General features: G+C 53.9%; 1 protein-coding gene across 1 annotated transcript; it reads left to right on the plus strand.

Moving 5' to 3' along the window:
* The first annotated feature begins 127 nt into the window (after positions 1–127).
* MMAB (metabolism of cobalamin associated B) lies at positions 128–11,925 on the plus strand. Its single transcript, XM_036822856.1, has 9 exons — positions 128–278; positions 1,412–1,473; positions 2,901–2,994; positions 5,672–5,729; positions 7,672–7,744; positions 8,001–8,098; positions 8,432–8,496; positions 10,024–10,083; positions 11,503–11,925. Exons 1-9 carry the CDS (start codon positions 163–165, stop codon positions 11,600–11,602), a joined length of 726 nt encoding a protein of 241 aa, XP_036678751.1. The 5' UTR covers positions 128–162; the 3' UTR covers positions 11,603–11,925.
* Positions 11,926–14,807: the final 2,882 nt, after the last annotated feature.

Below are 14,807 nucleotides of genomic sequence, written 5' to 3' on the forward strand. Positions count from 1 at the left end.
ACCAATGAGAAACAAGTCTCTGGGAGTGTCCCGCCCTGGGGAGAGAGCCACGGACCAATGGAAGATGGCGGCTGATGGGTGGCGCGGCCGGAGGTAGGTGGAGTCACCCCGGGATCTGGACGGGAGCCTGGCAGGGTCAGTCCCCTACCAGAGCCCTGGAGCATGGCTGTGTGGGGCCTGGGAGGTCGCCTTGGCTTGCGCGGGTGCCTTGGCGCCCGCAAGCTATTGTGTCCCCGTTTCCAGAGCCGCGGCCCCCAGGGCGTGGAAGACGGGGACAGGTGAGTATCTGGCTGGGAGGGTAACCCAGGCACCTGCCCTGAGTTATGTTGTCGCCGTGGTTACGTCAAACCGCTGGGAGGTCACCGCAGCAATCGCCAGGTGACGTCCTCTTTAGTCGTGACGTCACCGTGGCAACGTGGGCTCCGTGGAAGCCAGAGACCAAGGTTTCTTGGCACAAGACAAGTGCAAACGAAGCCCAGCATCCATCAGGACAGGGCATATCCCATGTGAGCCAAGAGGGTCATCTTGCCTGGCCTCACAATCAGGAGGGGCCTCAATTCGGATCTTAACCTATCTCCAAAGCAGTTTATACTTTAAGGCACAGAGATCCACCAACGCGGTCTAAAGATGTTTGTCATCATATACCTTGAAACTTGCACCCCGTTTCCGGACCTCAGAACCAGACTTAATAATGGATTAATCTATTTCACAGATCCAGTAATTTAACCTTTGAATAACCTTCTAATGTCACATTTTAATGTTGAAGTCTTTATTAAAGGTGTTGCTATTTGAAAATGCCAGTTTTCGAACCCTGTTTTGGCAATTCTCCATTTCGGAGTATATTTGAAGCTTTATAGTATGGAAATAGCCCAGGGTTTTTTCCCTCCAAGAGTCCCTGGCTTGGTAGAGCAGAGGTAACAGTTTTGGGATGCCGAATAAGATAGCCTTGGGCAAGAATCCCAGCCCTACCGCTTCTTCCCTTGGTGACCTAGGAGGGTGAGTCTCATCCCGTCAGCTACAGATTCCTCAAAAACAAAATGAACATCATAGGTAGTGCTTGGGAAGATTCTAGGGATAATTCAAGGAGATAATGCCTGTAATTCACTTAGCACAGTGCAGAGACTATGGAAAGTGATCGATAAATTCTTTAAGCCAATATTTATTGAGTGTCTGCATTGAGCAATGCACTACATCAGCTATTCTGCAGATACGGGTGTGGCAAGACACGGAACTTGCCCACAAAGGGCTTAAAACTAAGAGGAACGGAGGGGAAAGATTTCAAGAGATCCAAGCAGAAGGGGATAAGTGCTGCCTCTAAGGATATGGGTAGCAAACTGTGACCCACTGAAGGACGTGCCCCACTGTATACGCCATCCTCACTCGTCATCTCTTGATGTTTATTTCTCCTTAGGCCACAGCCTTCCTCGAAGACACCCAAGCTCCCCAAGATCTACACCAAAACAGGAGACAAAGGTAGGGTGGGGACAGGTGAAAAATGCAAAGAAAGACATGGCAGATTCCATCTTAAAGTTCTTCCAAATTCTAGGACTTCCCTGGCAGTCCAGTGGTTAAGACTCCACGTTTCTACTGCAGGGGGCATGGGTTCGATCCTTGGTCAGAGAACTAAGATCCCGTATGCCACGTGGCACTAGAAATTGATGGAAAATTCTGGAATGAGAATTAAATAAATAATAGCTTTAAAATATATTTTTAAAAAGTTCTTCCAAATTCTTTGCAGACATTAAAAGTATGTGACAGATCTCAATAGGCATCACCCAAATGTGATGTGAAATGAAAGATGCCCAAGATATATTAAGTGATAAAAGCAAGTTGTAGAACAATCCAAATAGTTGGAATCCATTGGATAAAAGTGTGTGTGTGTATTTATATGTGTGTTCAGGTATGCATAGAACATTGTGAAAGGTTATACCCTGGACTGTTACCTGGGAGAGAGATTGAATTGTGGGAGAGGGGAATGAACAGATGGGCTTTCATTGTTTCCTGTACATACTTTTATTCTATTCTATTATTTATTTTGTAATGAGCATATATTGCTTTGATAATTTTAAAAATGCCAGAACACAATGTACAGAAAGAAAAGATGCAGAAGAACATATCAGTATGATACCATTTTCTAAAGTTTTAAACCACGCATGGACTTCCCTGGTGGTCCAGTGGTTAGAACTTGGCGCTTCCACTGCAGGGGGCGTGGGTTTGATCCCTGGTTGGGGAACTAAGATCCCGCATGCTGCGTGGCACGCCCCCCCCCCCCAAAAAAAAAAAACCACGCAGATTACCAGTATTTATTGCTTTGGGGGTATATTTATGTAGTAAGAAGATAAAAACATTCATAGATGTACTTAATGCCATTGTACACTTAAAAATGGTTAAAATGGCCAATTTTACATTATGTTTATGTTACCACAATAAGAAAAGAAAAGATGCAAAGGGATGACAGTGTTGATGCCCTCCAGCCAAAGACTCCAGGGACGGAATTCCCTGGCGGTCCAGTGGTTAGGTCTCCACGCTCTCACTGCCAAGGACCTGGGTTCAGTCCCTGGTCGGGGAACTAAAATCCCACAAGCCAAGCAGCGCAGCCAAGAATATATAAATAAATAAATAAAGCATATCAGGAAAGAAGTGAGGACAGTGGTTACCCCTGGGGAGGGGGGCAGTGACTGAAAGCGGGGACATGGGGGCTTCTAGGGTGAGGCTTATATTTTATTTGTTGATCTGGATGCTGATCACAGAGGTCTATTTCAGTTAGTAACAATTCATCAACTTGTACATTTACAATTCGAGCACTTCTCTGTGTATGTTATCCTTCAAGTGGAAAAATGCTTCAAAAGAGCCTATCAAGAAAAAAAGTCTTTAATTTGGGCAGCAAAACATTTTCACAGGGTTTTCCAGCACCTTCACTGGAGAAAGGAGACGGAAAGACGACCAGGTGTTTGAAGCCGTGGGAACTACAGATGAATTAAGTTCAGCCATTGGGTAAGGGGGACGGGATTGGCCTTGAGGTCGGGCTTGAGTTGGTCGTTAGAGGGCATGACTGATGTGCAGCTCTCCAGAGTGCCCGCCAGTCCCAGAGGCTGCGAGCCCTCGATGAACCTTCCTTGGCCCGTGGCTTCCGCCCCTCACTGCGTGATGCTGCCTCGCCCCCCATCCCTGCTCCCTCACTGTGCTCGTATGTGTGTGCCATTGAGATGCACGTGCTAAGTGACTGGTGAGTCAAGCACAGTACACAGGGCATCAGACATGATCCCTTTCGTGAGGCTTATTTTTTAAACAAGCATATACACAGCCAGAGTTTAGAAGGTGGACTCGGGGAAGTAGTCAGGATCAGCCGGGCCATGCTGGTGTAACAAACAACCCCCACATTTCATGGCTTAAACCACCAAAGTCGTATTTCATCCTCTCACTTCAAGCCCATCGTGGGTTGGGTATGTTTCTTCTCTGCCTGGCCTTCACTCTGGGACCCGGGCTGGTGGGACAGCCTCTGTCTAGAACAACACCAGTAATTGTGGCAGAGGGAAGAGAGATCATGGTGATGCCCATGCTGGCTCTTAAAGCTTCCACGAAGTGACACGCCACCTCTGCTCACATTTCATTGGCCAGAGCCAGGGACGTGGACACATGTGACAGCAGCAGGGGTGGGAGGGGCCGCAAATATTTGAGAACAAAGTTCAGGCCACCATGCTCAGCAAGCTGTTGGCAGCGTGAGCTGCAGATATTATAAGTACTAGTTCACAAGTTCTGACTCGGCCTTGTGGGTGAAGATCATGGTAATCAGACAGACCTGGGTTCAAATTCTCTCCCACTGCTGACTGGCTGTGTGACTTCAGGCAAATCACCTGGCCTCTCTGAGCCTCAGTTTCCTATTCTGTCAAATGATCCTAGTAATAGTATCCAGTCTCATTGGGTTCTTGTGAGGATGTAATGAGAGAACTCCATGTTTCCCCCTTAGGACAGTACCTAGCACCAATCATAATGCTAGCTATTATTATCATCATAATTATTAAAACTTACCTGTTCATGGTCGTCATTTCTCAGTGATGGGCCTAAGTGAGGTTCTCAGGAAAGATAATGTAGCTAGTCTGCCAGCAGAGGAGAGAGGGCAGACCCCTTGGTGTGTGTGGGAAGGGTGTGGCGAGGGGGAAGTGCACACAAGATGAAGTGGGCAGAGGGGCGGGAAGGCGGGTTCTAGCATCGGCTGTTTAGAATTAGCAAATCAGCAGGCCATCATCCCTCAGGTGATGTGGTGCAGGGGACTGGCCACAGCTCAGTTGTGGATTCTTCTGTCCTCAGATGTTGGCGGAGCAACTGCGTGTGCCAGGCTTTGCTGAGCGGGGAGCCTCAGCCCTGCCTTCATGGAGCCTGCGGTCTGGGGGTTGCGGTGCAGTGGGGGGGAGGGCGGAGCAGACAGACGCTAGAGGGGCAGCCACAGGTGGTGGGAGCGGGGATGGAGCGAGCACGGGGAGGGGCCTCCCACTGGCCTCTGTCTTGGGAACATCCTCGGTGAGCAGATATTCCTGAGCATCTCCAGTGTGCCAGGCCTGAGGCATACGCCCCCTCCTCACCGTCCAGAGGGGAAGACCAACGCCGGACAGCTTACGTGTGTGCTTATTTAGTTCTGATTGTAAGATGGGCTAAAAGATGCACAGTAGTTCTTCTTTTGCCCTTTCAAAGCCATTCCCCTGTGCCTGGGAGGCTGGCCTGGAGATGGTCTCACCCCGATTCCCTTGTCCTCTGGCTTTAGAGTTGGTCCAACCAGCGGGCAGCACCAGCAGGAGATCGGACAAGGGTGAGAGGGGTGGGGGTATGTGTGACCCCGTCCCCAGCCCTGTGTGGCTCTGGCAGTCATGGGGCTCTCCACTGCTTTCTCCCAGCTGCCCAGCTCCTGGCGGTGGCCTCTGCCTAGAATGCAGCTCTCTCCAGGGCTGGTAGTGCCTTTGCCCCTCCCTTGCCCCTTCAGGCTCTTGCTTTTGCTCATCTCTGCCATCCATCCGCAGTTCCCATAAGCCTTCCCACTCTGTCAGTAGTCCCTTCGTGAAGCTTTCCTCCAGGAACCCTTCAAACACACCACTGTCTGTTCTTGGCCAGGACCCCGACTGGTACAGAAGTGGGTGCAGTGTTCTGAGGGAGGCTAGGGCCACAGTCCTGACCTGCATCGGGGGCACTTTGATTTTCCTGCCCCACCCGGCCTTACCAGCGAACCCCTACTCAGCCTTCAAAGTCCCACCTCCAGCATCGCTTCCTCCAGGAAGCCCTCCCTGAACCCTAATCAAGGCCAAATATCCCAGGACTCTCACCCTTTCCTTCAGAGCACTGACCTCAGTTTGCAACTTCACCGTCAGTTGTGTGACATCTGACTCACATCTCCCTGTCCTGCCTAACGGGACCTGTGTCACCTCTGTTCATACTGAATCACCTGGACCTGGCCAGAGTAGGCGCTGAAAGAGGAGTTGTTGCCTGGATGAGTGGCGAAAAACAAATACCCCCAACCACATGGAAGGTTACGATGTTCTCAATGTCAGCAAGAAAATAACGGCCTTCCTGTGATAGCTCAATTAGCAAAATGGCCAATCCCCTGAGAATGTATTGCCTTCCAGCAAGACAGGGCCTGGGGATGTTATATTCGAGGCAAATTCTTTTTCCTTCTTCCTCACAGGTTTGCTATGGAATTAATTGCAGAAAACGGCCACCCGTTTGTGGAAGAGCTTCAGAAAGTGAGTAACATTGTCTCACCCCGAGCTGGGATTTTTCAACCCCGAGGCCTGGTGGCCATAACTGGATTTGCCAACTGACCATCACTTCCTTTCTGTGTCACCTGGGACTAGTCCACTTACCCTCTGTGAGCCTCAGTTTCTTCATCTGTAAGATGGGGACACACAGAGATAACCCTCCCTCACAGACGAGTGGTGAGGTTTGCCCTCAGAGAGGGAAATGTGAAGGGCAGTGGTCTCAGCCCGGGGCAGTTCTGCCCCTCAGGGAACACAGGGCAATGTCTGGAGATGTTTTAAGTTGTCACAGTGGAGGTGGAGGTGCTATTGGGATCTAGTGCGTAGAGGCAGGGATGCGGCTAAACATCCTACAATGCACAGGACAGCCCCCGTGACAGAGGATGACCTGGGCCAAAGTGTCAGTGGCCCTGAGGTTGAGAGACTTGAGAGGCCCAGCTGTGGTTAGCCCTCGGCGTGGGGGATGGTAGCGTTCTTAGAATTACTGTTCTGTTCCTTAAGAGGCAGCGGGGGCTCTGGCCCACAGAGAGGACTTCAGAAATAGAGGCAGGGCCACCAGCCCCAGAACAGGGAGAATGTACCCGGGGTTTTAGTCTGCGTGCTGACCTGAGTCAGCTGCTCCCTGGAGGGTCAGCCCTCGGCCTGCTTCAGTCCTCCAGGCCAGGCTGGAGCCCACTGGGGCCCCTGGGAGCAGACACAGGGTAGTGAGGGGCTGCAGAAAGATGGGAGGCCTAAACCGCTGGAACATTCTATGAATGAGGCACCTCCTGTATGAGGGAGACTGGTCTTCGGCCTCATAACGAGGAATTGCTGGCGTCTACAGTGGTCGTTTCTGTCTGCCGTGCTCACCTCTGAGCGGGGTTTGCAGAGGGAAGAGGGGGTCAGTGGCGTGATGAGCCCCTCCCTTGCTTTAGACCACGTCCTTTGAGTAACAGTTTCAACATCACCTCCTCTGGGGCCTTCCCTGGCCACCCCTGCCTCCAGCTGGTGCCTCTCCCAGGCTTCTGCAGCTCCTGTGCTTCTGCCTCTAAAGGCAAGCATCACCAGGAGTGTGGCCTGGGCGCCCCAAGGGCGCAGACTGTGACTTGTTCAGCTGGGTGCCCCGCCTGGCCCCCGGGGGCTGCTCTGGGCCTGTGGCAGGCCAGGCAGCCTGTTCCCGGCTCTCCCTGCAGAAGCCCATGAGGTGGAGGCCAGCTTTCACGTTTTACAGAGGACAAAACCGAGGCTCAGCCCAAGGCCGCACAGCCAGGAATCAGTGGGGCTGGGATCGGATTCCCAGACTGGGGCCACCTCTCTCCAGCCCCTGGGGTAAACGCTGCAGGTGGCCGGCGGGGTAGTACTGTGACGCCCCTTTCCACCGGAAGCCACAGAGACACCACGAGGTCAAGTCACTTACGCAGAGTCTGCTGCTCGGTGGCCCAAGAGGGTTCCAGTCCGCTCCCGGGTGGGCACCGCCTCCTCTCACCCACTGTGTCCTGCTCCCGGCACTGCCACGGTGGCTGTCTCATCAGAGGCACAGACCTGTCCTGTATAGTTTAAAAAGCACTGTCAATTTGGGTCTCTCCGCCCAAGTGTTATAGGTTAGAAAACCAAGGCCGTCAGTTTAGAGAAAAGAAAAATACCTCGAAGGGCCTGGCACATGGGAGAGGAGGGTCGGGGTGAGAAGATTCCTCCTGACTATCCCTGGGTGCTTGACGCTCCCCGTCTGCGTTCCAAGGGAGCCAGGGCCCCTCCCAACAGGGCAGACGTGCTGTGCTGCAGGTTCAGACAGTTTGCTGATTAGCCTTTAAATGGCGGCTCCTTAGAGGTCTGACAGCTCCCGTCAGGCCCGCCCCTGCAGTGGACACACAAGGCCCCTGCAGTGGACGCACGAGACCCCCGCTTGGCCCGCATGACAGGGTCTTCACCCACGCCTTGTGTTCCTCCCCAGATCCAGTGCTCCCTGCAGGACGTTGGCTCTGCCCTGGCGACACCGCGCTCCTCAGCCAGGGAGGCTCACTTAAGTAATTCTCTCCCTGAACCCGCTGTGTGTGCTCAGAGGGCCCCGGGGGGCCTGGGCCCGTGGGTGGGGGGAATGACTCTCTCCTGGGTGTCGCCTGGGACCCCTGTCAACCTGACCTGTGCAGCCTGAGAAGGCTGAAGGAAGGTCCCTTGGAGCCAGTGGAATGGTTTGCGGGCACCCAGGCGGAAGGGACGGGGGTGGGCTCCTTGTGATCCTGGGGCAGTGGCCTCACGGCCATGTCCTCCTTGGCTCCACAGAACACGCCACGTTCGAGGCAGGGCCCATCTTGGAGCTGGAGCAGTGGATCGACAGATACTCCAGCCAGCTGCCCCCGCTCACGGCTTTCATCCTGCCTGTAGGTACTGGGCTGCCTCAACCTGGGGGTGGCTGCGGGCCAGTGTGTTGACCAAAACACACAGGCGGGGATTCAGCCCCCCCCCTTTAATTTTTAACAGCGACAGAAGCTGTCCCCCAGCCCCCAAGTCCCCTCCAGACCGTCACGGCTCCCTCCCCAGTCCTGCCTGCTTTGGAGAGGGGTACCCAGTGGGTGTGCCCCGGCAGGGCCCCTGGAGACGGAACACTGCCCGTCGCGGGCGGGGCCTGTGTGTCCCTCCGTCCATCCAGGCTCCCTGCCTGCAGTGGCACCCTCCCCCCGCCCTTCCAGCCAACACCTGCTTTCTCCTTTCAGTCCGGAGGCAAGAGCAGCTCCGCACTGCATTTCTGTCGGGCCGTGTGCCGCCGAGCTGAGAGACGGTACTGGGGTGCGGGGGCCGAGGGAGCGGGGCCTGGGCAGAGAGACAGTGATCCTGACGGGGGGGGGGGGGGACAGCACATCGGGATCAGAGCTTGTGCGGAAGCAGACAGCTCCAGGAAAAGGGCGGGGGAGGCCCAGCGGGTCTAGGTGATTATTTGTAATTGTAATAACACTCAGGTGGTATGGAATTCAGGTGCGTATTTGGTGAAGACTCCCTGTTCCTGGGGTTAATTTAAATGGTGGAGGTGGTCTCAGCTGAGCAGAAAGGATTGAAAAGCTCCACACCATAAGAGCTATGAGGGAGGGTACTTGGCACCAGAGTGACCCAGCCTGGGACTGGGCATGGGGGGTACTGGGGGCACAGTGGACAGAGTGTCCGGGGTGAGGGGACAGCAAGGGCAGAGGTGGCAGTCTGCATGGAACACACACAAAGGACGCTGAGTGTCTGGTCCGTAGTGAGGGGCGTGAGGCATGACGAGGCTAGAGGCTGAGCTGAGGCCAGGCCGGGCAGGGCCTCACGTGCCCCGAGAGCTCTGCATTTATCCTGAGAGCCTTTATCCTGCGAGCCATTGATGGGTTTTAGGCCATGGGATGACGTGCTGGCTGCTGAGTGGAGAAGGGCCCAGACCAGCCACCTGCTACCCCAATCCCCCAACTGAGAGTCAGGAGAGGAGGGACCCCCCCCCCGCCCCAGAAGCTCCTGACAGCCTTTTCAAGGAAACTTTAAAAGAGTAATTGCAACATCTCCATTTACACCACTCATAGGCCAGGCTGCCACCCAGCTTCACAGAGAAATGGGAATAAAGCCCTGCTTTATACAACTGGCAGGACCGTGCTGGGCACTTTGTATCCATTATTTCACTGATTCCTTGTGGTAACGGGAGAGAGGTGGTGGCAGCCCCCACTCTACTGGAGTCAGGACGCTGGGGCTCAGAGGTGACACCGTGGCCAGGGCCACCTGGGTGGTCCATGGCAGAGTCTGGATTTGAGCCCAGGTGTGTCTGCTCCATACCTGAGCTCTGTCCATAGCCCCATGTCATAAAGATTTCACTTATCATGAAAGGCTCTTGGGGCCAAGTGGTTCCTAAAGTGACACTGAGTCACAAAAGAGCTTCAGCTTCAAAAGGAAGAAAGTCATTTGTACAAAGCTGTCCACATCAGCAGTGCTCATAGTAGCAAAAAATTGGAAACAACCCAAAGGCCCAACATCAGGGAATGGCTGAGCAGAGGAGGGGTCCTGAGGACACCAAACCCGTGCCCAGGTGACAAAGCCCCTGGGGCAGTAGACACAAACCTGGCACCTCGGTTTGGGGCGAGCACCTCCCAGCAGGGGTTATGTAGCAGAGGCGACGTGCATGGAGGGCCTGCCAGCTCGCTGGCGCTCAGCAGACAGCACCATCTAGAGTGTCTGCACACAGACTGGCGAGGCTGCAGCGGGAGTGAAATGCTGGCTCAGGACGCAGCTTCTGCCCCCAAGCGTGTTGAGCCCGTAACGTAGCGTGATGCTGTGTTTCCTTCCCTTCTAGCGTGGTGCCTCTTGTCCAGTCCGGTGAGACGGATGCAAACGTGGCCAAGTTCTTAAACAGGTACTCAGATGGGATCTGGAGAGTCTTTCTGAAAAAGTAGGCACTTCGTGGCTCCAGCCCTGGCTCGTGGGGCTCTAGCGTGGGCCAGGCTAGGACTGAGAGCTGAGGGACCCCAGGAGCTGCCTGGGGTCCAGAAAGTGACCTCACAGCCAGGGTCTGGCCCCTTAATGTGGTCACTCCTCCCCCAGGATATGGCCTGGGCTTTGATGGCCCTGACCAGCTCCTTTCCTCCTGGGAGGGGAGTGAGGACCCTTCTGTTCATGTCACAGTAGTGATCCTGGGGAGCCTTCCAGCCGTGTAGGTTGTGTGGGCTGAGCCAGTTCGTTCCCTTAGCAAGGAAGGCATCACCGCGCAGATGAGGAACCAGCATACGACAGCTCTGCGGCGGCGGGGGGAATCACCCAGAGCAGAGTCTCTTCCACTGCCCAGTCCCCCACCCCACTCCCAGAGAGACAGCCAGGCATCAGGAGGAGGGGGCATGGGTCAGGGAAGGTTCCAGCAGGACCTGGCATGGAGCTGGCCTCAGCGGGTACGGTTGGGGCAGGGAGAGAAGAGGAGGGTGGGGTCAGTGCGGCATGGAAACAAGGGAGAGCACAGGGCAGCTTCGCAAACTAACTGCCAGCCCCTTAGGGGCAGGCTCGCTGTTTCCTCTCCTGTTTCCCTCCCCACCCACCCCTGCCCAGAGGCCCCATCACTGGTGGGTCAAAGAAAGAAGGGAGAGGGGCACTAGGGTCTAGCCCACTAGAACATTCCAGGCCAGCGCTTCTCAACCGGGATGTCTGGCAATGTCTGGAGACAAGTGGGTGGGGGCCAGGGGTGCTGCCCAATGTCCTACGATGATGCACACAACAGCTCCCTCTTCCTGCCACGAAGAATCACCCAGCCACAGGGAATGGTCCCGAATGTCACTAGTGCCGAGGTTGAGAAGCCTGCTCTAGGCTCCCTCTACTCAAAGAGTAGACCAGCAGCACCAGAATCACCTGGGCACAGTTTAGACCTGCCCAATCCTGGGCCTGGCCCAGCCAGTCCTCCCGAATCAGAATCTGATGTGCATGTCACCAGGATCCCCAGGTGACTTGTGTGCACACCCCAGTTTGGGAGGCACCAGTCCTGTTCACTGGAAGGTGCAGAAACCAGGGAGTGGCCCAAAGTCACCAGCCCTGTGGGGTCGGACAGGGTAGTGACCTCATCCTGCAGGACCCGCCCCAGCCCTGGCGCCAGAGTCGGGCGCTGGGCTCTCAAGAAGCTGGCCTGGAGCGCCATCCATCAAGCCCGGGTTGGCTGAGCAGCCGCTGTCCCACCCGATGCTCCCGGGGCACGTGACTGGTGTTTCCTCCTTGGAGGCTAATACAGGGAGGACCCTGTTAGCACTGATCTCTCATTTCAGATCATTCCGTTTGCCTCCTTCTGCCCCTCCAGACTCAGTGACTATCTCTTCACGTTAGCCAGATACACGGCCATGAAGGAGGGGAATCCAGAAAAAATATACAAGAAAAATGACTTGTCGGACCGTGTCTGAGGCACGTGGAAATAATGGAAAAAGGGAGCTTTGCAGACTCTTCCACAGTGACAACAGGAAAGGAAGACTTTGCCCTCATGTCCTGATTCCTGAAGATCTCACCCAGAGGGGCCAGAAGCTGGTCTTTTGTCCAGACTCAGCTTCCTCTCAGGGCCCCGCCACTTCCTTCAGGAGCTGAGGCCGGTGGAGAATCCTGCCCCCTCCCCTGGGCTCTCCTCAGCCTTCCAGGAGGTGGGAATAAACGCAGTGTTGCAGGAAAGAAAGATAAAGTGATTGCTTCATTGAGGAGCCATGAAGAAAAAAGAATAAAAGTGGGAAAGGCTTGAGGTGTGTGTGTGTGTGTGTGTGTGTGTGTGTGTGTGTGTGAGAGAGAGAGAGATACCCTCCACTGGCAGCTCTGGCTGTCCGAGGATTTGGAATGGTACCAGAGGCCCTTGGAAATGTAACTGTGATTTACCTGTGCCAAAGGGGCTTTAAAATGTCACATTTATAAAGAGGAAGGCAGACAGGATTTGGAGTTTAGTCACCTCTGAGCCACTCATCAAGGGGGAAGGACGGCTGCAGACTGACAGGCGAGGCCTCGGAAACACTTGGACTGAAGTGCGTGTGTGGCGAGGGAGCAGCCTGGAGAATCTTCTCTAAAGGGGAGCCTTCCTCCATCAAGGGACGGACACCCTGGGGAGAGGAACACCACCACTTTAAGGAGGGCACGTCCTGCCCAGGCAGGTGGCGTCCAGGGTCAGAGGTGAACTGCGTTCAGCTTCAGACTATAAGCTCTTATGTTTCCAGCGAGGCTGATGTAGACCAGACTGACTTCTCTGATGTTGCACTTGGCTGGTTTATGCCTCTGAGATCCAGGCCACAGCTGTATTTTATTTCAGTTGTCACTGCTGCTCCCTCCCACTATGAAGTGACCTTGCCAGTGCCAGCTGTGTCCTTGGGAAGGGGGATATTTGTAAAGGGCGAGGAGGCAGCCCTGAGAACCTGAAGATTCCACGCCACTAATTGCAGGAAACAACTTGGGAAGGGCAGGCTCTCACTAACTGTCAGGGCGGAAACGCCCAGTGAACTCCATCCAGCCATCATTTATTAGCCTGAAGCTCGGAAGGCTGGTCCTTCCAGCCATCCTTGCCAGCAGTTAGGAAACATTAAAATGATGAGTTTTGTGCTTGATTTCGCTTTCGTTCTTAACCACCTTACCTGCTCATTTTGCTGGAGGAACATCATATCTCGTCCCTTCTGGGTCCTTTCGTTCCTGGACTTGGGCAAAGTGGCCGAGGTGCAGGTGACCGTGAGTGAAAGTGAAAACCCTCCAGGAAGTGGCCCCGGCCAGCAGTTGGCGCCAGGTCTGGTGCGTGGTGGGCGCTCGGCCTGTGTGAACAGAACTGAGAACATTACAGAACAGGCTAAAGGCGGTTCACTGTCGGGCAGGCACTCAGGCTGGACCGGGGAGGGTTATGTTCCAAGAGCTCACAGCAGATCCATCAAGTGACTCGATCCTGCCCACAGCTTAGCATCTTCCCGGAAGGAGCCGGACCTACGTAATAAAACAGTCCCACACTCCCCACCGTAGTGAAACATCTGCAAAGGACAAGAGAAGTTCTTTGAGTAGATACAGCGTCCTCACGGGATGATCTCTGAAACAAGGCCTTTTCCTGTAGCCAAATCCCCTCCCCACCAGCCCTTGCTGGGAGGGGCTGTCACAGGCCAGATGGTAACTCTGGGTTCCCAGACCCTGCGCCCCCTGCATCGTCCCTTCCACCAGCAAACATCCTGGAGAAACAAACACCCCTGAGAAACGTGCAGGTGCAGGCGTATCCTGTGCCACTGACCTGGGAAGAACTGAGGAGGCCTGCTGGGGAGGGGGGTCGCCCAGGGGACGGGTCAGTTTGAAACTTTGGCTCCTCTGCTGTGCCTTACGTAGCCATGTGGGAGCTGGAAGCAAAAGGAAAAATGTGTTCACCCCGCACACTTATCAAAACATCCTCCCCGGTCTCGAACCCAGTGGGAAAAGTTAATGAAAGCTCCGTGATCGAAACACATGACTATACATAAAGCCCGTTTGCAACCACTGTCAACCCTCGTAAATGGTTGTCCGCATCACACAGCAACGCAGGTCGGGAGAGAAATGGCAGGCTGTTTTTATGTATAATGGTGATACCTTGTCGATCATAGATTTTGTTTTTGCATAAATTTGATTTCTAAAAATATCCCGGTGAGGGACTTCCCTGGTGGTCCGGTGGTTAAGACTTCACCTTCCAGTGCAGGGGGTGTGGGTTCGATCCCTGGTCAGGGAGCTAAGGTCCCACATACCTTGTGGCCAAAAAAACCAAAAACATAAAACAGAAGCAATATTGTAACAAATTCAATAAAGATTTTAAAAATGGTCCACATCAAAAAAAAAAATCCTAAAAAAAATACTGCAGTGGAATAAATTCTGTAAAAACAAAAATTGCATGAAAGTTATTTCTCTTGCTTCCTGGATTTGGGGGTGTTCCCATACATTTTACACCCAAGAAAGTGCTCCACCTGCCTCTCCCTGGTCCAGGTCTAGCTCTCAGGATCGTATTTAGGGCCACGGTCAGAGGTGGTTGGATATTTCAGCGGTGAGAAGCCCACCAGCCAGCATTGTCGAAGGGCTTGACGTGCCAGGCCCCAGGCCAGGGGCTCCACAGACATCATCGCATTGAAACCTCACAGCAATCCCGAGGGAGGCACTGTCTATGGCAGGAGCGGGGAAACAGACTTGCAAACCAGCTTGTGTCAGGGAGTCAGTGCCAAGATGTGGGCCAGGGACGCGGCCCTGTGACTCCCGGCCCAGTGCCCCTCCCCCCGCTGCCACTTGACAGTCATTTTAATCACGCCCTGGGCCGCTGAGAACAATGTCAGGCACTAATAGATTCTGCTGTCTCATTTCTCAACCTACTTTCCCTTAACTGATACTTCATGGCTATTGTTAATGTACATTTTTCACCGAGTAATTTTCACAACCCGAACTTGTAACACATCCCAATGACAAACGTCCCCGATACCAAATCCCCCGTCAGCTGCAATGTCACCCTCATCTCCCCCCTCCCCACCCTCACACCTTGCTCCGACAACCCATACAGTTTTATGATCCCTCTGTCCCAGTTATCACTACTGAACCTTTAAGAATCCAGACGCATTTCAAGTTTAATTGAATAAAATCCTTTGTGTAATAAAT

Source organism: Balaenoptera musculus, chromosome 14 (assembly GCF_009873245.2).
Source record: "Balaenoptera musculus isolate JJ_BM4_2016_0621 chromosome 14, mBalMus1.pri.v3, whole genome shotgun sequence".
Lineage (NCBI taxonomy): Eukaryota > Metazoa > Chordata > Mammalia > Artiodactyla > Balaenopteridae > Balaenoptera > Balaenoptera musculus.